This window comes from Trachinotus anak, unplaced genomic scaffold (assembly GCF_046630095.1).
Source record: "Trachinotus anak isolate AG129_WGS33_773 ecotype Australia unplaced genomic scaffold, CSIRO_AGI_Tana_v1 ptg000024l, whole genome shotgun sequence".
Taxonomy (NCBI): domain Eukaryota; kingdom Metazoa; phylum Chordata; class Actinopteri; order Carangiformes; family Carangidae; genus Trachinotus; species Trachinotus anak.
The window spans coordinates 5,795,909-5,815,223 of record NW_027273875.1 but is presented as its reverse complement, the minus strand read 5'-3'; the positions used below and the strand labels follow the sequence as shown (position 1 = coordinate 5,815,223).

The following is a 19,315-nucleotide window of genomic DNA, read 5'->3' as shown; positions in this document are numbered from 1 at the left end:
GCAGCGTTCCTCAAGTTTTGTTTCAGGTCGGACTACTATATGTGCGACACAGCGTCCAACGCAAGCAGCTACAGGTGAGGTGGTGTTATTCAGCTTTCATGTGCTGCATCGCCGAACAGAGCAGGAGAAGGTCAACCGCTTCATTTTACTGCCCAGTCAATAAAATGTGTGTTATTTAGCTCAGACCTGTCTTAGACACAAGATACGGACGCTGCTTACTAAAAAAAAAAAAAAAAGCATTTACAAGGCTAATATTAGACCGTGAAGAGAACTGAAGGTCTTTACCATCACTGTCGACTCTACGCGCCTCTTTCTTCCTTTAGCTTCAAAAGGTGTAGTCATTTTTTCCCGGGGAGGGGGCAGCAGCAGCCTGTCAGGGAATTAAGTTTTTCTGTGTCGCCACATTTCTTGGTGGACTGGACATGCCTCCTTCGCGGTCCATACTGTTGGTGGGAGAAGGGAACTTCTCATTTTCTGCATCCATGAGCCAGACATACGCTGCAACAGAGACCAGCATAACAGCCACCTGTCTGCAGCATCAGGACGAGGCACTGCGGCATGAAGGTGCAGCCAGTAACGTTCAGGTCATCAAGGACTCAGGTACATGTTTGTGGGCACTTTAATGTCCGATCTCAGCTGCTTTTATTTGGGGCTACACTTTTTATTTTTATTATTTGCTCATTCATCTTTTTTGTTATTCAGGTGGAACTGTGCTTTTCGGGGTGGACTGCACAAAGCTGGGGAAATGCGCCTCTCTGCAGGGCCGTCTGTTTGACCGTGTAGTGTTCAACTTTCCTCACTGCGGCAGAAAGAGCGGGGTTAAAAAGAACAGAGAACTTCTCAAAAACTTCTTTCTCAGGTATATAATTGCATTATACCGCAGGATTCCTTTCACACCATATTCTGCTGTCAGATTGCTCCCAAGCAGCCGTCATCCACATCTGCAGACATAATACCAGCCAGTGCAAATAAAATTAGACCTTTTATTTGTGAATGTTGTGAATGTATTCCCTCAAATAAGACAAAAAAAACCAAAACTCCTTTTACTTGCAGATGAAATTTTGGTCTGTTTGGACCTTGAGTTAGGATTAATTATCAATTTATTAATCTGTTTGTTTTTGTCAAGCAATTATCAACACATTATGTTACCCTCTGCTTTATGATTTATGAATGCTTTGAACGATTTGAACCAAAATTTGTCTGACTTGTAGACTATTTTTATTTCAGCACAGTTCTTGTATGGCTGTTTGTGTTAAGACAGTATTTAGAATTTGTGAACTTTGGCCTGTTTTGTTAAATGGAAATAATTTTTTTAGAAAAACATATTTATATTTATGTATTTATATTTCATACATAAAGTAAAGACATCCGTCCATTATCTACAATGCTTATCCCTTTTTGAGGGCCACAGTGGGGCTGGAGCCAATCCCAGCTGTCATTGGGCGAGAGCGGTGCTGACATATAGATGGAGACAAGCAAACATTTACACCTACAGGTCATTTAGAGCCGCCAGCACATTTAGCCTGTGGGAGGAAGCCAGAGTACCCAGAAAATAGGGAACTGAATTGAAATAAATGGAAAAAATATTATATGATTCTTATCAGGGCTGATGTTGACCTAATTTCCTGTGTATTTCATGAACTGAAAAGAATTTCCGTCTTCTGTTTTCTGTGACAATATTCTGAATACTCCTGTTCATTTTTCTGTTCCCCCAGTTGTGTTCAGTTGTTGGCTGAAGACGGGGAGGTTCATGTTGCCTTGTGCAACGGCCAGGGCGGGACACCAGCGGACCAGCCGAGGCGAGAGTGGCACAACAGCTGGCAGGTGGCTGCCATGGCAGCAGAAGCACACCTAATCCTTAGTGACATCCATCCTTTTGAAAATGAGAAATACCAGAGCTACAAGTGCACTGGATACAGGTAAGGAGTAAAGGTGAGTGTTGCAGTGTACGAATAGAAACAACCCTTAGTGTCCCTCTGCGTGTGTTTGATGTGTATTTGCATACTGAGTCTCATGATGATGTTGCTTTTGTGCAGGAGCCAGGATAAGGGCTTTCATGTGGAGAAAGCTTTGCTCCATGTGTTTACGCATAGCCTCCCCTACAACTCTACTCAGACACTTAAGGTGGAGGAGGCTGTTGAAGGGGAGAAAGTCCAGTACAATATGCCAACAGAGCTCAGTGATTATATATTCAGGTACTGTAACACAGAGGCTCTCATGTTTGAGTACTAAGCCACCAACGCAAAGAAAGTTACATAACCATGTGCTTATTGTCTTTTCACTTTTATCAGGGGATTTCTCTGCTCAGGTTCTGTCCACCCTGTCAGATTGGTGCAAGATTTTCTTCTTGAAGGACTGGTGGAAAAGTGGACAGTCTCCATGACGACAGAGACCCTTCCCTTCCTCCTCACGGCCAAACAGCTGCAGATGTGCTGCTGTGATGTAGACAGTACACACTGCTACTGGATCCACCTGCTTCCGAAAGACCTCAGCTCTGACAGTCATACCTCTGCAGACAAAGAAAAAGATCAGTCAATGTTTTTGGACAGTCAGAGACGCACAGACACACGAGCCACTTGTGTTACCTCAGATAAAGTGGACAGGATGAAGAGCAGAGGAGCAGAGAGCTTAAGGTCTGCCTGCTCTCTTGATGTTGGTCCCGAAGAAGAAAATAGCCTTTATATGCTGCGTCCATCTCTGCTCCCTCAGATGGAAGAGATTGTAACTAAAAGAGAAGAGTTAGTTAACAAAGCAGGGAGTCATAGGGAGACAGAGCTGAATAATAAAAGTGTTGAAGTGGAAGGAAATAAGAAGGAGGAACCTTGTGGGGGTTGTAATGGTGTAACCAGCTTCTTATTTGGCATCAGTGGCCTGGTGTTCAAGAGAGTGCCCATCAGTCTTTGGTCCCTGCCTGTGTTTCATGAGCTTCTCATCAGAGGGGTTTTCCCTTCAGAATGTGAGCCAATCAGATTGCTTGGACAAAGGCTGGAAACACTGCTTGCACCATATGGGGTCTCCCTGATTTCAGAACAGGGAGGTCTGCGTCTCATGGCACAGCCGATGGGTTTGGTTGGTAAGGTGTTTGCAAGCAAAGCAAGCGACAACATTAGCCACGTCAGCGTCACTGTGTCTCTAAATTTGGACCTTTTGGCCGTGCTCCTGTTCTCCCTCCCCGACTGGCGGCTGCTGTGGTCACATGACCCACGCTTCTTAAAACATTTTAGACTCCGCCCATCACCTGGGACTTCTTTCCACCCATTTTCCCTGTTCCCCGAGCACTTCAGCTTTGACATCAGCTTCTGGACAGGGCCGACATGGGAGGAGAAGAAGTTCCACGCCATAGTCCGCGAGGCCAGTCATGGGACCGTGGAGCAAGTTAAACTCATTGACACGTTCTCACATCCTGACCTGAGTCAGACCAGTTACTGCTACAGACTCATATACCACTCACACACACATGCTCTGTCACACACACAGGCCCTCCAGTTTCACAAGCACTTGGATTCTTTACTTTCCTCTAGGTTGCAAGTCACCATCAGGTAGCTATAAATATGAACAGGGATTTAACCTCTTATTTATTTCAGAGACATTATAATTACAGGTCCGAGTCTGTCTCTGACTTCTTAGCAAATTATAAGCTTATAATCTGCAAAACTTTAGTTGAACAATGTTTACAACAGCTGATACACTGTTTATAGTATGTCTTTGAAATGTGATTGGAATTGTGTTTCTGTCTGTGTGTTTTAATTATCCTACAATAAACCAGTTATTTAATATTAATTTGTGGTCTGTCAAGAATCATTGTAAATAGTTACAATTATATTTAGTACGTGATGTGACAAAGCATAAAAGCAAGTATTCTGCAATAAAACAGCTCTGAAATCTGTAATCTTGGTTGTAATAGCGTCTGTAACAAGTAAAGCCAGTTTATTCTGATGTAATACGCTTCAGACTTTTGGGCAAATACAAGTCCATAATTTCCTAGGAAGCTTCCTTGAAGGAATGGTAAATTGGTACTTATAGGGAAAAAATAGAGTCAAAATTATGAAACTGATAGGATACAGTTGTGTGGAGTTCATAAACAGCTGTTGATATCCAGAGCAATGTTCTCTGCTCCATTTAAATCCATTCAAAGTAAACAGTATATTAATTAATAATTAAATTATGTGAAAACTTCATATTTTTTCTCTTCATATACGTTGAATTGTATGCTTGTCTTCATTGGAATTAACTAACTGGACATGTACTGATTGAACACTATATTTACATGTATTTATTACCAAATTACTTATTTCCAAACAGCCCCCCCCCCCCCCCCCCCCCCCCCCCCCCATACATAGGAGCAAGTTCATCTAATATTAAATATTTTATATTTATTCAAATGATTCATGTACTGTGCAACAGGTAATTTGTTGTGTTGAGCTGAGTGAAAACAAATAAAAGTAAACACAACTACTGACACAGAAAAGATATAGAAACGAGCTTCTCTCCAAAACGGAAATCCATTATTACTTTTCATATCATGAACTTACAAAACAGGCCTCATAAAGTCTGATATGAGCCGCCAGTAACCGAACAGCGACGGAAATGAACGACGTCTGACTCGGGAGCAGAAGCATCGATAAACATGGCGGCCAAGGCGCTTCGGCAGCGAACCAGGCGAGGCAGCAGGCAAGATGCAAACAACGTGAACATATCCACCGAAGCTCGGCCACCGAAAGAGGAGAAAGGCGGCGACGACAGTAAAATTTCAGAGACTCGGCAAGAGTGAGTATGAGCCCGGAGGAGAGACGTTAGACTTGCCGGTGCTACATGCTCCATCCCCGGTCTGACTGACACCCTGAGCAGGGGCAGCTAGCTAGCTAGCTACTTTGATACAACGAGCAAGTTTTGGCTCTAACAACACGATAACACTAATCGATGACGTTCACCTAACAACCTACAGGCCTGTGTGTTTACATTAATGTGACCTAAAATGGCTGCTCGGTTGTGTTTTTGCCCGAATAATCACTAGTTGCATCGTTTATGTTTTTTAATATACAACGTAACGTAGCCTCAGTGAGCCGGGCAGCTTCATTCATCCTCTCACCTGTTTACTGCCAGATTGATGACAGCTGAGGACAGTGTCTCTGTCGCTAGCGGGTCGAGGGGTTTATTTCAACTCCGTGATTGGTGTAGTTGATATGTTGCTGAAGTACTTTAAGAGAAATGTTGACAGTTTGTGAGGTGACGTGTCATAACAAAACGTGATAGTGAGGATCACCGCTGAGCTGGAGCTGAGCCGACTAATCTAATCTGGTGATGGGAGTGAACAAGAGTAAACACTGCCAGACACAGAGGGGAGTGTAGGTTACCACTGTTTAAAAAATAAATAAATCATGAAATATATGCATGAAATGGCTCTAAAAACTGTAATCATTAACGGTACTCTGAACAAACGCACAGCTGTCCACATCTGCACAAACTATACCTTCAGCAATACACTCATTGAAAAACAGTGCTATAAATCAAGGATTCAAGGATTCAAAGGAGTCACATACAGTACGCTAACATTGTGTTTTTGTGGTCAAATACAATGTGGTTTGTTTTTATGGCTATACTGGAAGTACCAGTGTGAAAACAAATAAGTATAAAAAAATAAAATAAAACCTAGTCAAAATATATAAACTGTGTATATGAAAAAAACACATAGGCCATCATTTTAAGGCAAACCATACAATTATTTACTAATCAGAAATGACCTAGTTCTTGGGCACTCCAATTACGTATTTATAGACAATATGCTGTATGTCTTGATGCTAGCACTGTCTACATATCAGTTTTAATAATTAGCTGTTAGATGATATGATGATTTATTTATTGATTAGTTGATCAATAGAAAAATAATTGGCCGTAGTTCTGATTATCAATTAAGCAAAAATTATGAAACATTGCCAAACATTGATCCTGATTCCAGCCACCTAAATCAAACAATTTATTATAATGAAAAGAACTTTTAGTTTGCAGCATTACTGATAATGATAATTTACCTATAGAGCATGTTTTAGGAAAAAAGAAATACAATGACAGGTTAAAAAAAAAAAAAAAGAAACCAAATGATGTTAAATAAAGGAACAATGATAATTATGTTGGTCAGCAAGAGCATGGAACAAGGCTGATTTTAAAAAGGACAATCATTAAAGACAAATATGACATTGCTTGTGTAAAGTGCTTAACTGGTGTTTATAGGCCTGTTTGATAGAGTAAGTGATAATGCCCCAACATAGTTAAGTTGAGCTTTCTCTGTGGGACAGTCTTTGAAACCTCCATGTAACTGGGGCTTATGTTCTTACTTTGTGTTCTAGCACACACATACTTCTTGTAATTAGGGGCATATTAACTTGTCAGCTCTGAAATTATTACTATAATTGCAGCCTTCCTTAGTACTTTATTAAAAATAGGTGTACTGGAAATATCAGCCAGGCAAGCTGTGAATTGTAAAACTCAGTTAAAAGGCCAGTTTGACGGGTTCATTAGTTTTATCTGCTTTGGAAGGTTAATGAGACAGTTTAAAACCAAGACTATTTTCTATTATAAACACACAAAGCAAATATCTTGTACTACAGTATTTAATTACACTGAGGTATATTGTAAGAACCAAGTTTTTTTTAATGTTTTTAATACATTTGATATTGCAATTCATTAATATTTATAATAATTGATAATGCATATATTATTATGGGATTATCAAGCAATTGTGCATTGTGTGTATTTTTGTAATAGGTCAATAAGTCGGGGGGGGCAAGTCTGGGCTCCAGAAGGTTCTACTGCATTTAAATGCCTGCTCTCTGCACGTTTCTGTGCAGCTTTGCTCAGCAACATCTCAGACTGTGATGAGACCTTCAACTACTGGGAGCCTGTGAGTAATACTCGCAGTAATACAAAAGGGCAGTTTGCTGTGATTTGTGATTTTTAAGGGATTTTTAAAAAATATCTGTGTCTATAATTTTCATCTTTTTATTGTTCTGCTGCTTTTTCTTCCACTGTTCATGTCTGTAATTGTTGGGATGACTGTTTTGGCAGATGCACTACCTGCTGTACGGCACAGGGATGCAAACATGGGAATATTCCCCACTGTACGCCATCAGATCTTATGCTTACCTATGGTTACACGCTCTTCCTGCTTGTTTGCATGCCCATGTTCTACAGACAAACAAGGTAACTATACCATACTTGCTGTTATTTCAACATCTGTTGTAATTGTTGATAGTTTAAATGACTTCTCTTCTGTTCTGAGAGATCTTTATTCCTCTTCTGTGTCCTGTCATATCAGGAAATGATGTTTGTAAAGGAACATAAAATATGTGGGAAACAAGTTTAAGAAGAACAGTTCCTTTTAAGAGATGTATGTTTTTCAGTAAAAATCTGGAGGAAATGATTAGTTCAGTGTTTTTACATGGGGCGACTGAAAACCATACATAAATTAACTTCACACACACACACACAGATGTTTATATATCATTTTACTGGAACGTGTACATTAGTTTCAGGTTTGCGTTATGATTGTGTTGCAGGTTCTGGTGTTCTACTTTGTACGATGTGTCTTAGCATTCTCCTGCTGTGTCTGTGAACTCTATTTCTACAAGTGAGTTTACCCTCCTCTTAAATGCAAGTGGTCATCATAAGCATTATTTATATACAGTATTTATATGGAGGTTAATCATTTGGTTTGTGTGTGTGACACAGGGCAGTTTGTAAGAAGTTTGGCTTGCATGTGGGCCGTCTGATGTTGGCGTTCCTTGTCCTGAGCACGGGAATGTTCTGCTCGTCTGCAGGTTGGTCAGATGTATTCACCTAGTTAATCGATTCTGACTCTGTCTCTTTGTTGTCTACCTTGTGCCTTCATCACAGCCCTCCTTGGTGTTTATTGTCCACCTTTACATTAAAGATTGATCTTTCTCAGTCTGGCTCTGTCATCTAAATTGCCAAGTGGCCACAGTAACCAAAAATGTGGAGCAAGCCCTCCTGTTTAAGTGTGCAGCACATTTTCCAAGGAGCATTTCATACTTGTCATTTCTGGGGTGCAATTCACTATTCTTCAGCAGTCTAGTAGGTGTAGTATGAAAGTTAAAAGAACAAGGTCTTGTTCCATATGCACTGTGGCAGACAGTATGGTTTTTCTGTTAGGGTTTCTTGTTTTCGGTTTGTGTTTATTATGATTTATCATCCTTCTCTTTTTTCTTTTGCCTTAGCTTTCCTGCCATCCTCTTTCTGCATGTATACGACGCTGGTTGCCATGACAGGGTGGTTTCAGGACTCAACACCGTTAGCCATTGTGGGTGTAGCTGCTGGTGCCATCGTAGGATGGCCGTTCTCAGCTCTGATTGGGTAGGGTTGTAAACTGAAATATTGAGTTGTCAGCAATGCTTGCCAGATAGACTTGCCAAAATGTGTTATTCTTTTTACAGCTTAAGTTTATTTTCTCTGAAGGGTTCCAATTGCCTTTGACCTGCTGGTGTTGAAGAGGCAGTGGAAAAGTTTTATCACCTGGTCAGCCGTTGCTCTACTCCTGCTTCTGGTGAGAGTATTTCTAAAGAATGCATGCAAAACAAAGGCTTGATATTTGCATACTAGCGGGCAATGGTACATGTAGATGAGGTTTTTTTTTACAGTGCCACAGCTGCAATGTGTGCACTGCCCTTTGTGGATGAATTAATCATTAATAGGGGAATATAATGGGATACTACATTATGTGTTGAACAGAAATTTATATAACATAAGAGACATTTTCATGGTAAATAGGTACATCGTATATAGATACATTTGTGATTCTTCATGAGTTCTATGATATTATATTTGTGTTGATGTGCTGTTTATCCTGTGCCTCTCTCTCAGGTACCCCTGGTGGCAGTGGACTCTTTCTTTTATGGAAAACTGGTCATTGCTCCACTCAATATTCTGTTGTATAATGTCTTCACGCCACATGGACCGGATCTGTATGGTAATATACAAGAGCACACACCCAATTACTGCTATCACTTGATTTCATGTTGGGAAAAGATCAGTCATAAAAACAGAATTATGAATTCAACTCTGGTCTCTTGATTTATATTAGAGAATTTGAACTATATTTTGTCATGAAGCACTTTTCATAATGTTTTATTTTTAACACAAAACTATATTTTTCAGACCCCTCCCTATATTAGTCTACCTTGTTCATTACAGCAGCTGCAGAACAAAGATGGCTATATAAGGCTGCATACACTACAACTGAATTGTGTAGTATAGGAGCATGTTTAATTACAGCCACTACTGTATGGCCAGCGATACATTTTTACGTGTGCTGTGTAGAGCGTGAAGTATTAATTTAAGGTGAGGTGAACAATCTCAAATCACAGCAAGAAAAGTAATAACATTCCAGAGTAGTCAAAAGGCAGTTAAGGTGTACAACACTGGAAATGATTACTACATGTTTGGGGTATTTATTATAGTGATTATAATGTAACTGTTAGGCTGATGGTTTATTATTTTAGTGACAGAATGGAGCAAATTAAGCTTAAATGAAAACATGACAAATTTAAAGCTGCACTCATTTTACTGGACTCTAGAGGGCATACCATCACCAACACTAAAATATTAAACCCTGAAAGTGTGCCAATAGGTTTCTGTTCTCTCCATTAAGTTGGCAGAAATACTTCACTGAGATATTAATTTACAGACAGTAATAGTATATGTATAGGAACTTCTGGCTTATGTCTCCACCATCAGTAGTCGATATAAAACAAATTCTTAATGATCCTGTCTGTGCATTTTCCCTTAAAGTAAATCTTGCAATAAACATAGTTCTGATGTCTTTATTGTGAAAGTGTGTACATGAGCTGTAATATATTGCATGTTTTGTGTTGTTTAATTTTCAGGTACAGAGCCGTGGCATTTCTACTTCGTAAATGGGATCTTGAACTTCAATCTGGTGTTTGCTCTGGCATTGTTTTCTCTGCCACTCACTGCTCTCATGGAGACACTGTTACATAGGTTCAATGGTGAGGACCTGCTCTGTTTCATACAGCAGCACTATAAATTTAAGTGTTGTCATTACTTTTTTTTGGAAGGGGGGGAGGGGGGGGTTGGGGTTGGGGTTGGGGTTGGTGAAGGTGAAGTGCAGTGTTAATGATGCACTGTTTACTCATATGCTTTGCCCTCGTGTTGCTCCTCTCCTGTTTACATTTGTCAACAAGTTCTTCTGGGAAACAGACGGAGTGCTGATATGATGTAATCAAATCATTATTTGCTGTTACAAACTATTAAGTGTTACTATTGCAAAACTCAAAAATGTACTCAGCCCCATTGATGCTATCCTGTACCCTAGCCCTCCTCAGTATAGGCATGTACTGTGTATGTAGCTAGATATTTTATCAAACTTTTAATTTTCAAAGCAGCTGCTCCTGTCATTACATGTGCTGTGCACACATGTGTTTTCTGTAGTGCAGAACCTGGGCCGTCCATACTGGCTGACTCTGTCTCCCATGTATTTGTGGATGCTGGTTTTCTTCACCAGACCTCATAAAGAAGAACGTTTCCTCTTTCCCATTTACCCTCTCATTTGCCTCAGTGGAGCAGTAGCCCTTTCCTCTCTACAGGTGTGGTTTGTCATTTTCTAGTTTTGGCTTTGATAGCAAAACAGTAGTCCGTTATTTGGCTTGATTTGTTTTAGGTACCTTTTAGTCATAGATGTGCATGTAAAATACGTTTTTACAGATACATTTTATTTCTTGCAGAAATGCTACCACTTCCTGTTCCAACGATACCGACTGGAGCACTACACGGTCTCTTCCAACTGGTTAGCTCTAAGTGCAGTCGTGGTCTTCACAGTGTTGTCACTGTCACGCTCTGTCGCCCTCTTTAGAGGTACGTGTGCACACAAACGTGCTCTCCTAAGCACCAGTGTCAGACAACAAAAACAACAGTTCAAGATGGATGAAATGGGTTTTTTCTTTCTTTCTCTGTCTACAGGCTACCACGCCCCTCTGGATCTGTACCCAGAGTTTCACCGCATCGCCAAGGATCCAACTCTTCACTCAGTCCCCGAAGGCAGACCTGTCAGTGTGTGTGTGGGCAAAGAGTGGTACCGCTTCCCCAGCAGCTTCCTACTACCGCACAAGTCAGTATACAGGATATTGTATCTGTACAGAAACCTGAAATATCGGTGCTTCTCTTCTATTGTGGATTGACATATAAATGATTTTCAACCATCTCCGTGCCAGATACAAATGTATAAATCAAAGTGAATGAGTGAGTCAGAGTGTGTCTCTTCCTGATAATTACTATTTCTATTCTCCAGCTGGCAACTGCATTTCATACAGTCTGAGTTTAAGGGGCAGCTGCCTCAGCCGTATGCCTCTGGTCCTGTAGCCACACAGATGATCCCAGCTAATATGAACGACCAGAACTTAGAGGAGCCAAGCAGATATGTAAGTCACTCAGACATGTGCATGTGTATTGACACAGGGATACTGGAGTTAAGAGAATTTGCATTAAACTGTGAATTTTCTTCTTTACGCAGGTAGATTTACGGCAGTGCCACTACTTAGTAGACCTGGACACAGATGAAGAGGCGCCGCTTGAGCCACGTTATTCTGCCAACAAAGAAGAGTGGAACACCATCGCCTACAAGCCTTTCCTTCAAGCATCAAGGTATTTTTCCAAATGCATGATTTATAGAGAAATAGAAAAAAGACAATGGCTTCCAAATCTTTACATTTAAAAAAGCTCAATCTATGTCTTAAAGTAAAGATAAGGCCCAGGGTAAGAAACTATAAAAATGGGCAGTATCCTGTTGATATTTGGGACTCCAGCATAAAGCAGATTACCAGTTACCAAGTCCAACTATCTTTCCTGCATACATAGGCCTAAAAGAGACTGATGCACTTTTTAAATAAAACCTTTTTCTCTCTCAGATCATCTCCTCTCTTCAGAGCATTCTACATCCCATTTATATCAGACCATCATACCACTTACAGGCGCTACACCATCTTGAAACCACGGCGGCAAAAGCAGCCTCGTAAGCGTACCCACGGCTGACCTTTGTACCTCAGTCTGGCCCAAAATCCTACAAAATCCTGACAACAGATCTCAAACACTTCCCCTCAATACAGCTGGTATTTGTGTGTGACTGTTGGACATGTGTGCCTGCATGTGTTCTGAAGTATTTCTCTCTGTAAACATTTGAAGATATCAGACCCTTTAAGGACTGCTTTTGGGCTTTTTTGTGTGTGTGTGTGTGTGTGTGTGTGTGTGTGAAGAGAAAATGGTAAGTATGCAGGTGAGCTTGACAGGAGTCAGCTGGACATCTTTTTTTGCGTGACTGTTTGTGTGTGTATGTATGTGTGTAATTGAATGTATTATAGTGGAGGCACACTACAAGATTTTACGTGTATTTAGTCCAGAAAAGGCCCTTACACACAAATAATGTGTTTTTTTGTTTCATACTTTCCTTGAAAATGTGGCCTAAAAGAATTTTGCTGAATACTTAATCTAAGAAATCTTGTAGTGTTTGCTTGTCTGCACTTGAACAGTATCTTATTGTATGTTCTGTTTGGTGTGAGTGGTGGCGATGAATGAAGGCGAGGGTGTGTAATTAATTTAAGTTGGAATGTTGATAAAACATGATTGACTGTGAATACATTCTTTTTTTATTGGGAAGGTAAAATCACTGCATCACAGGCGGATTGATTTAATCGTGATCTCTTTTTATTTGAAGATTTCCTTATGTAACAAACATACAAACTACTCTCACTTACAGGAGAGATGTCAAGGCATTGTACATTCTGAATAAATTATAATAATGATGCTATATTTTCTCATTGTCTTCCATATCATGCCATTGCTTTGGTCAGGCTGCAGGCACTCAAGCTGAATTCACTGTATGAGACACCTTTCTTCTCACTAGCTTTTTTTTTTTACAGTCTATACCCAGGAGGAGATAGCAGACCATTGATAAATGAGGAAACAAGTGTATCAATGAAATTCAGTTCAAGTTCTGGACATCTTACAATTTAAGGCCATGTCACAACACACTGTACATAAAAATAACGGTTTATTGTGTCTCAATCTGTTCGAGGCAGCCTGTTTATATCAGGTGTGGATAAAACAGTATTTTCAGGCACAGCAAACATAATGGTTCAAGACCTCCATAGTTATCCTACCAAGCAGGGGCAGCATGACAAGGCCATGCAAACAGGCTGCCGCACACATGTATGGTCAAAGTCATTTATAATCACTCAGATCTGAGGGAGTTTGTTTGTACATGTTTTAACTTGAGCTGAGCACTGGCTGAACTGCCACTGAAGTCCCCAAGGTTTCCTGTGTGTGCATTTGTTTGTGGTTCTCTATCAAAAAGAAAAAAAGCACAGCACCAACTGAAACGACTGCGGCCTATAGATAGAGAGGTCTTGAGGAGATAGAGAGGGCTTGTGTTAAAAGAGCACTCCATCGATTTAGTATAGCACATCTATAACATTACAGTGGACATTATTTCATTAAAAAAGGGATCAAAATCGATGCAGCAGAGATAGAAATATCCTCTCTCTAATTACACACATTTTTCTTCCTTGTCAAAATCTGTAGTCTACTTTATCCATAATGCGACTCAACCGCTGACAGAATTTTTGTTAAATCTTCAGACTTCAGCCCCAACACTGACTCGTGATATAATTTATTAAATTTTGCACAGCTCCTCGTGGAGCCTCAAAAGGTTTTAAAAGACTTTGTGTAAAATCGATTCCCATTTGATATCTAAAAAGACTTCTGTAAAGCGCTGGATCATCCAAACTAATATTGTTTCGGTTGTTGTGGTTTTAAGGTAATCATCTTTGACATTTGTACTGCCAGCCCAATATAATAAAGGGGAATGGATTTTCAGGGGTTTTGGCACTAAAAAAGAAAACTGTTCACAGTCAGGTCTGTGGGTTTTCAATTGTAAAGATACATCACCATTTACTTCTTTAAACTTAATTTTTCAAATGCTGTGAGCATTGCAAACCAATTTATGGGGAGATGCAGAAATGTCAGTGGGAATTGTAGGCACAGTGACAAAATATATTTTGAGCATGTCCTCACCTCAACCCAAAAAGTTTCAGAAACATATACAAACAACTACAACCACATACATGCATCGTTTTTTTTGTTTATTGTTTTTTTTTTTTCTATTCTCTTGTGATCGTCTGCAATCACATGCACACAACACAAGAGTTGACTGGAGGATCAGTAATTTTCTCTGTTGATCCACTCTTGTTCATTGAAGTATCTCCTTCCGCTGTCAAGATTCAGGCCATTTTTGTAGGAATCCAGATTACATTGGTAGGATTTTCGGTTTCCATAGGTTCCGAGGCTGCTTTGGTAAGTGTCTTCCTTGCCGTTGGTGATGTATGTCTGATAGAGGTCAGCCCTTACTGTGTGACCTCCAGGCCTCAGTTTGGGATCATAGAGGTCACTCCCTCCTCTGATACTGCCATCATACAATCCATGGTCCCCATACACACTGCTGCCGTAATGCTCACTCTTTGTTGTACGACGACCTAGACTCCTGTCATAAAACTCTCTGTGCCCAGTGCGACCCAGACTGCTGTCATTCAAGTCCCTCTTTCCCGAGCGGCCCAAGCTGGTGTCGTAGAAGTCACGGGTGCCACGGCGTCCAAGGCTGAGGTCATTGAGCTCAAAGTTGAGAAAGCAGCTTTCTGTGCTGGCCAGTGTCACAAAGCCACTCTCTGTGTCCCGACCCCCGAGGTTGTCATAGTCACCTGTTGGTGTGTCAGGGGACGAGCATAAAAAGGAGGTGTTTTTGGTGTTTGGGCGAGCTGAAACCAGGTCATCGTCCTTTTGAGCACGAATGACATTGTAGACATCAGCTGAAGTTGGGCTGGGGCAGAGGCCCGGGTCTGTCTGGCATACTTCTGATTTCTGCAGTTTTCTCCGTCTGTGTCGCACAGAAAAGGATAAATAAGAAAACACCTCAGCCATTAACATAGAATAAAACCTGACTCTGAGATGTTGATAATAATTTTTGAGTCAGAAAATAACAATGTTTTAGTGAAGACATCCTATGTTCTTACAATGAACATGGTCATTGTAGTTTTTTTTTTTTTTTAAATACTGAAAATACTCAGTACCATCTATTAATCCGTAGTTTAAAATAGTTCACAGCAAATGTATTATTTACTCCTGTTTGAGTAGTGTTCATTAAAAACCACAGTACCCAGCTATCTTACAGAATTTTGTTGCCTTTTTAAAAAGTGAAACCATACATTTGTTATATGATTTTGAAGATTTAATCTTTAGTTGGAAAAAATGGACTTGGACCTGAGAGCCTCAGACTGGGTAGGGAAATCAGAAAGAATTAAAAGATGTATGAAAACTTTGCTTTTCATCTTTTTACAGGAATTGTTGACAAAAAGAAAAATGTATAAAAACATCAGACTGATCATTGAGACATTAAGTTTACCAATTAAGGACACGCTATTTGTCACGTTGTGTTTCATCTACAGAACAAAAATATTCACATCTGACAACTGTATATGGAAATGTTAGAATTAGCGACATGATGTTGCCTCTTGTTTCAAATTGTGACTGTTGGAAATTATCTTCGGCTAAATGTGTCCTTTGTATTTAACAGTTGCTTTTGCTTTGGATCCTCACCGTTTGACAAGCAGTTTGAAGCAGCAGACTCCAATCACTGTCAGCAACAGCAGTATCAGGGGAATGGTGGGAATGATGATGTAAACCAAATTCAGAGCTAAAAGACAAGATAGATAGAGACCAGAGATGCAGATTTGGTGACTGTCATGTTGGCATTTGGATATGACAGCATCAGAGTAGTGAGTGTGTACTCTTCAGCGTTAGTCAACCTGTACTTTTGTCCTCGTTGTGGCCACTGGGGTTCCATGGCGGCACAGATGAGGGTAAGACATCTGTAATGAAAGGCATCCTTGATGGTCACTCTTAAAGTATTCAAAATTTCTACTAAAGTGTGTTCTAAGTGATTGTTTGAACAATCATACTGAGCACATTTTTACCTGTTTGAGAGGCATTGGGAGAAGGGGAAGGGTCCAGTGGCTTCTCTGAGGAGAATATAAATCACAGTGAACAATGTTCAAGTATTTTCAAAGTAAAAGACTATTGAATTAGTGTGCAGCAGTACCTGCAGTGTATTTGCAGATGAAGTTGTTCTTGGTTTCGCAATTGTCATCGTTCCACTGGAACATGTAGAGCCCCCCGAGACCTGGGGGTGCAGATGGTTGGTGATACATTACCACACACACCTCATAGCCGCATGATGGCTCATCCCAGTGCCAGTTCCTACAACAATCATACACACAAAGCACATCAGCTGTTTTTAAAGCTGCCTTAATGAAAAGCTTTACAAAACGTACATTCCCAAATGTAAGCTAATCAAAAAATGTTAAAATGAATAAATCAAAATGCTGCCTAGTCCTGCTGAGACAAAGGCTTGGTATCAGACCTAAATACTTTTCCTGATAGTGTCCAAAAAGTATCTGTAGCAATAATATCAAAAGTTGTCGCGAACTGACAGCTCGCCTGAAATATATAGGCAGATTTTGTATTCAGTTTCTAAATGTTTTATTTAAGCAAAACTATTGTATGAATGCCTGTGTTTAGACAATATTAGAGAAGTCCGATAAATCGACCAGGCTGGCATTTCGGCCTGTATTAGCTTATTGCAAAATATCTCCATCTGCATGTATGTTGGCCAAAAAGTAATAAGAACCTGCACTACAGAAATGCCAAGATATTTTAGGGGTAATTTTGTCGTTATCAAAAATGTTTGCTTATGTTATGCCGATATCACATTTTTTTTAAGCTCTTAAAATAAATGTCAGTACAGGCCTAAAAAAATAGTTACTGTAATATTTCAAAAAGAAAAATATGTTTGTAACATGTTTCTAGATTTCTTTTCTATGAACCTATTATGAGTACAATCAGCAGTGAAAATTAACCAGTGCCGGGTAATTGGACATTTCACTTTATTGCTCTGAGGATTTTTGAACTCTTTAATCTTAATTTTTTTTAACCCTCTAGACCCACCTAAATGTAGACTTGCTGCCGTCCAGCCAGTAGTACTGTGAGGAGCAGTCTGAGCTGCTGTCCTCGTCTCCATGGTTACGGCGGAGCCCAATCCAGAAGTCTCCATCAGTTGGGCGGAGCTCTGTGATGAGCTGCTCTATAATCTTCTGCTCAGACGCTGACTCCACGCTCAGCAGCTGCCCTCCGTCCCGTCTGCAGGCAAGCTCTGCCTCCACAAAATTCAGCCTCCGTCGGAGCTCAGAGAAATAGGCCAGCTTGTAACATGGCTTGCCTTTTCCTGCCTTGCACACACGTTGACCTGCACATATACATTCACCTTATTACATGTGCCAGATGTGCAATGAATTTTTTTCACAAGCGTCACCTAAATATTCTGTTAGGGCACTGACTACAAGAAAGGACCCTAAGACCTTTAGACCCAGTGCTACAGATACGGAATTTGTTGTGGAAGTCTTAATAAAACTGTATTTTGGAGGAGTATGTCGCCTACCTCTGGCTTCAAATATATCCGCTTCAAGAGCCAAACATCCAGTGTAGAGTGAGGATGGCAGGCAATCAGGAAACCAAAGAAAGATCCACAAGTGAGTCAAGAGTTCATGTGTTTGTGCTGTGCTGTGTTTTTTGGTGTGCAGGCTTACCTGTGATGAGGCTTGTGGCTGCAGATGGATCAAAAAATAAAAGCAGGAAGTGACACAAGATTGTTAGCAGATTCATCTTTGTCAGCTCTAGTCACCAATTCACCACCATCTCTCAGTCTTTTTCATACCACTTTCTGTTTATCTGGTCGTCAGTGGAGCGTCTGTGAAACCAGAGAAACTCTGCTCCAGAGGCCAGCTGTTGTTTCAGGGGTGAGAAAATGTTCCAAAAAGGTTCAAAATCAGAGAGAAATCTAAAGAAGTGCTTTAAAGACAAGTCTCCTGCCCTGAAAGAGAGAGTATGTGAGAGGGAGGAGCATGAAGAGGAGGAGAAAACCCTGTGCGTGTTTGGGAGGGGGCTGTAATCTGTTAAGAGCAGTCTTAATGATTGGGAGAAGAGGCTGCATCGATCTCAAGACATCTAATCATGCAAGTGCTTCTCATCGTAAACGCTGACAAGAGGCAGATTTCACTCCTTCTTTTATTATGTAGGGTTTGGGTATTATCATTACAAAAGTGTTACATGAAAATGATCTCCTCTAACTCGATCAGGGATATTATACAATATTTCTCCCAGGTCCATCTTGCAGCGTTTTTATCTCATTGTGTTTCAGTACAAAGCAAGAAAGATTGCCAACACAGCTGACATATCCAGCAGGACAATCAATGTATACTTTTTCTTTCCTGTATTGTTAAAGCCCCAGAAAATGTGGTTTCAAATCTTAAATATTTCTTTGCAACAAATGATATTTTAAACAATTGAAGTTAAAGCTCACAAATGAATGTTCTTACCACTTGAAAACCCAGCTAATCTGCTTTATTAGTGCTGCGTGGGTGTGGTTTGGTCAGATCTGATTGACAGAGGCCTTGCAACATAAGCAAACATCCTCTTAACTGTCATGACATCACCTTTTACCAATCAAGGCATGCCCAGTTCAAACTAGTGAAAAAAGCACAGAGGGATCAGAGAAATTTTGAGAAACCTAATTTGTAATATAATCAAAATTGTTGTGCATTCAAGAATTTTTTTTTCTTTGTTCATGTAGGTCTCCATGACTCACTATAACAGGCTGGTATAAAAGAAGGTTTTCAGGACATTTAAAGGTCTATAAATTAGAATTTTCTTGTTAGACAAAGTAATTGTAACAGAAGTAAACGGAAAAGTGCGGTGATATAGTATATGCAGCGAGAAAGTCAGCTAGGTTGGGGTGGATGGATGGATGTGTCAACAAAACACAGGCCTGAGGAACAGGGCAGCGGTGTTTGATTCCCATGTGGAAGTTGCCGTTAATTATGTAAATTATTGTAACCATGACAACAAAGATTGTCTAATGTTGAGGAAGTACTTGCTTTAAGCCAAACCATGACCATTATTATAGTAACCATGGAAATGAAGGTAAGTATGCTGCTCTCAATACTGTTGGCATATTTATTATTGCAATCGTGACGACAGTATTTCAGGGGTCGTATCGGAGGGTTGAAAAAAATGACCTATATGGTTGTTCAGGTTGGAGGTCTTGTTTTAATTACAAACGAAATTCAGAAACAGTAAAAATTGACATTTGCTTTCAACATGCATTTCTATACTGCTCATGATAACAATA

The 19,315-nt window shown here is 40.2% G+C and overlaps 3 protein-coding genes and 1 long non-coding RNA gene across 5 annotated transcripts; 2 read left to right on the top strand and 2 right to left on the bottom strand.

Moving 5' to 3' along the window:
- Window positions 1–59: 59 nt before the first annotated feature.
- On the top strand, window positions 60–3,780 carry fdxacb1 (ferredoxin-fold anticodon binding domain containing 1). Its single transcript, XM_071460119.1, has 5 exons — window positions 60–600; window positions 703–859; window positions 1,716–1,919; window positions 2,037–2,195; window positions 2,292–3,780. Exons 1-5 carry the CDS (start codon window positions 423–425, stop codon window positions 3,541–3,543), a joined length of 1,950 nt encoding a protein of 649 aa, XP_071316220.1. The 5' UTR covers window positions 60–422; the 3' UTR covers window positions 3,544–3,780.
- LOC139607385 (uncharacterized) lies at window positions 2,368–5,239 on the bottom strand. Its single transcript, XR_011684844.1, has 3 exons — window positions 5,090–5,239; window positions 2,586–2,725; window positions 2,368–2,509 (listed from the first exon to the last, which is right to left on the bottom strand). It is a non-coding gene; the product is annotated as an uncharacterized lncRNA (long non-coding RNA).
- Window positions 4,589–12,829, top strand: alg9 (ALG9 alpha-1,2-mannosyltransferase). The gene is made up of 15 exons (XM_071460128.1): window positions 4,589–4,767; window positions 6,763–6,898; window positions 7,063–7,197; window positions 7,554–7,624; window positions 7,726–7,814; window positions 8,232–8,367; window positions 8,470–8,557; window positions 8,875–8,980; window positions 9,897–10,019; window positions 10,462–10,616; window positions 10,755–10,884; window positions 10,990–11,137; window positions 11,318–11,447; window positions 11,540–11,670; window positions 11,934–12,829. Exons 1-15 carry the CDS (start codon window positions 4,628–4,630, stop codon window positions 12,055–12,057), a joined length of 1,842 nt encoding a protein of 613 aa, XP_071316229.1. The 5' UTR covers window positions 4,589–4,627; the 3' UTR covers window positions 12,058–12,829.
- Window positions 12,709–19,191, bottom strand: layna (layilin a). 2 transcript variants are annotated; one of them, XM_071460130.1, is made up of 8 exons: window positions 17,715–19,191; window positions 17,567–17,587; window positions 17,077–17,374; window positions 16,172–16,329; window positions 16,047–16,091; window positions 15,879–15,941; window positions 15,670–15,766; window positions 12,709–14,950 (listed from the first exon to the last, which is right to left on the bottom strand). In XM_071460130.1, the coding sequence occupies exons 1-8, from the start codon at window positions 17,788–17,790 to the stop codon at window positions 14,239–14,241; spliced, it is 1,470 nt and encodes a 489-aa protein (XP_071316231.1). In that variant the 5' UTR covers window positions 17,791–19,191; the 3' UTR covers window positions 12,709–14,238. The 2 variants fall into 2 exon arrangements, with proteins under 2 accessions (XP_071316231.1, XP_071316232.1); XM_071460131.1 differs by having other exon boundaries at window positions 15,885–15,941.
- Window positions 19,192–19,315: the final 124 nt, after the last annotated feature.

What these genes read in the sequence shown, in the direction of transcription:
- fdxacb1 (XM_071460119.1), top strand. Translation starts at nt 423, where the DNA reads ATGCCTCCTTCGCGGTCCATACTGTTGGTGGGAGAAGGGAACTTCTCA. An exon ending in TCAGGTCATCAAGGACTCAG is followed by an intron (nt 601 to 702) that starts GTACATGTTTGT and finishes TTTGTTATTCAG; the next exon opens with GTGGAACTGTGCTTTTCGGG. An exon ending in CTCAAAAACTTCTTTCTCAG is followed by an intron (nt 860 to 1,715) that starts GTATATAATTGC and finishes CTGTTCCCCCAG; the next exon opens with TTGTGTTCAGTTGTTGGCTG.
- alg9 (XM_071460128.1), top strand. Translation starts at nt 4,628, where the DNA reads ATGGCGGCCAAGGCGCTTCGGCAGCGAACCAGGCGAGGCAGCAGGCAA. An exon ending in TGTGAACTCTATTTCTACAA is followed by an intron (nt 7,625 to 7,725) that starts GTGAGTTTACCC and finishes TGTGTGACACAG; the next exon opens with GGCAGTTTGTAAGAAGTTTG. An exon ending in ACTGTTACATAGGTTCAATG is followed by an intron (nt 10,020 to 10,461) that starts GTGAGGACCTGC and finishes TGTTTTCTGTAG; the next exon opens with TGCAGAACCTGGGCCGTCCA.
- layna (XM_071460130.1), bottom strand. Translation starts at nt 17,790, where the DNA reads ATGAATCTGCTAACAATCTTGTGTCACTTCCTGCTTTTATTTTTTGAT. An exon ending in CAACGAGGACAAAAGTACAG is followed by an intron (nt 15,767 to 15,878) that starts GTTGACTAACGC and finishes CTTGTCTTTTAG; the next exon opens with CTCTGAATTTGGTTTACATC. An exon ending in TTCAAACTGCTTGTCAAACG is followed by an intron (nt 14,951 to 15,669) that starts GTGAGGATCCAA and finishes TGTGCGACACAG; the next exon opens with ACGGAGAAAACTGCAGAAAT.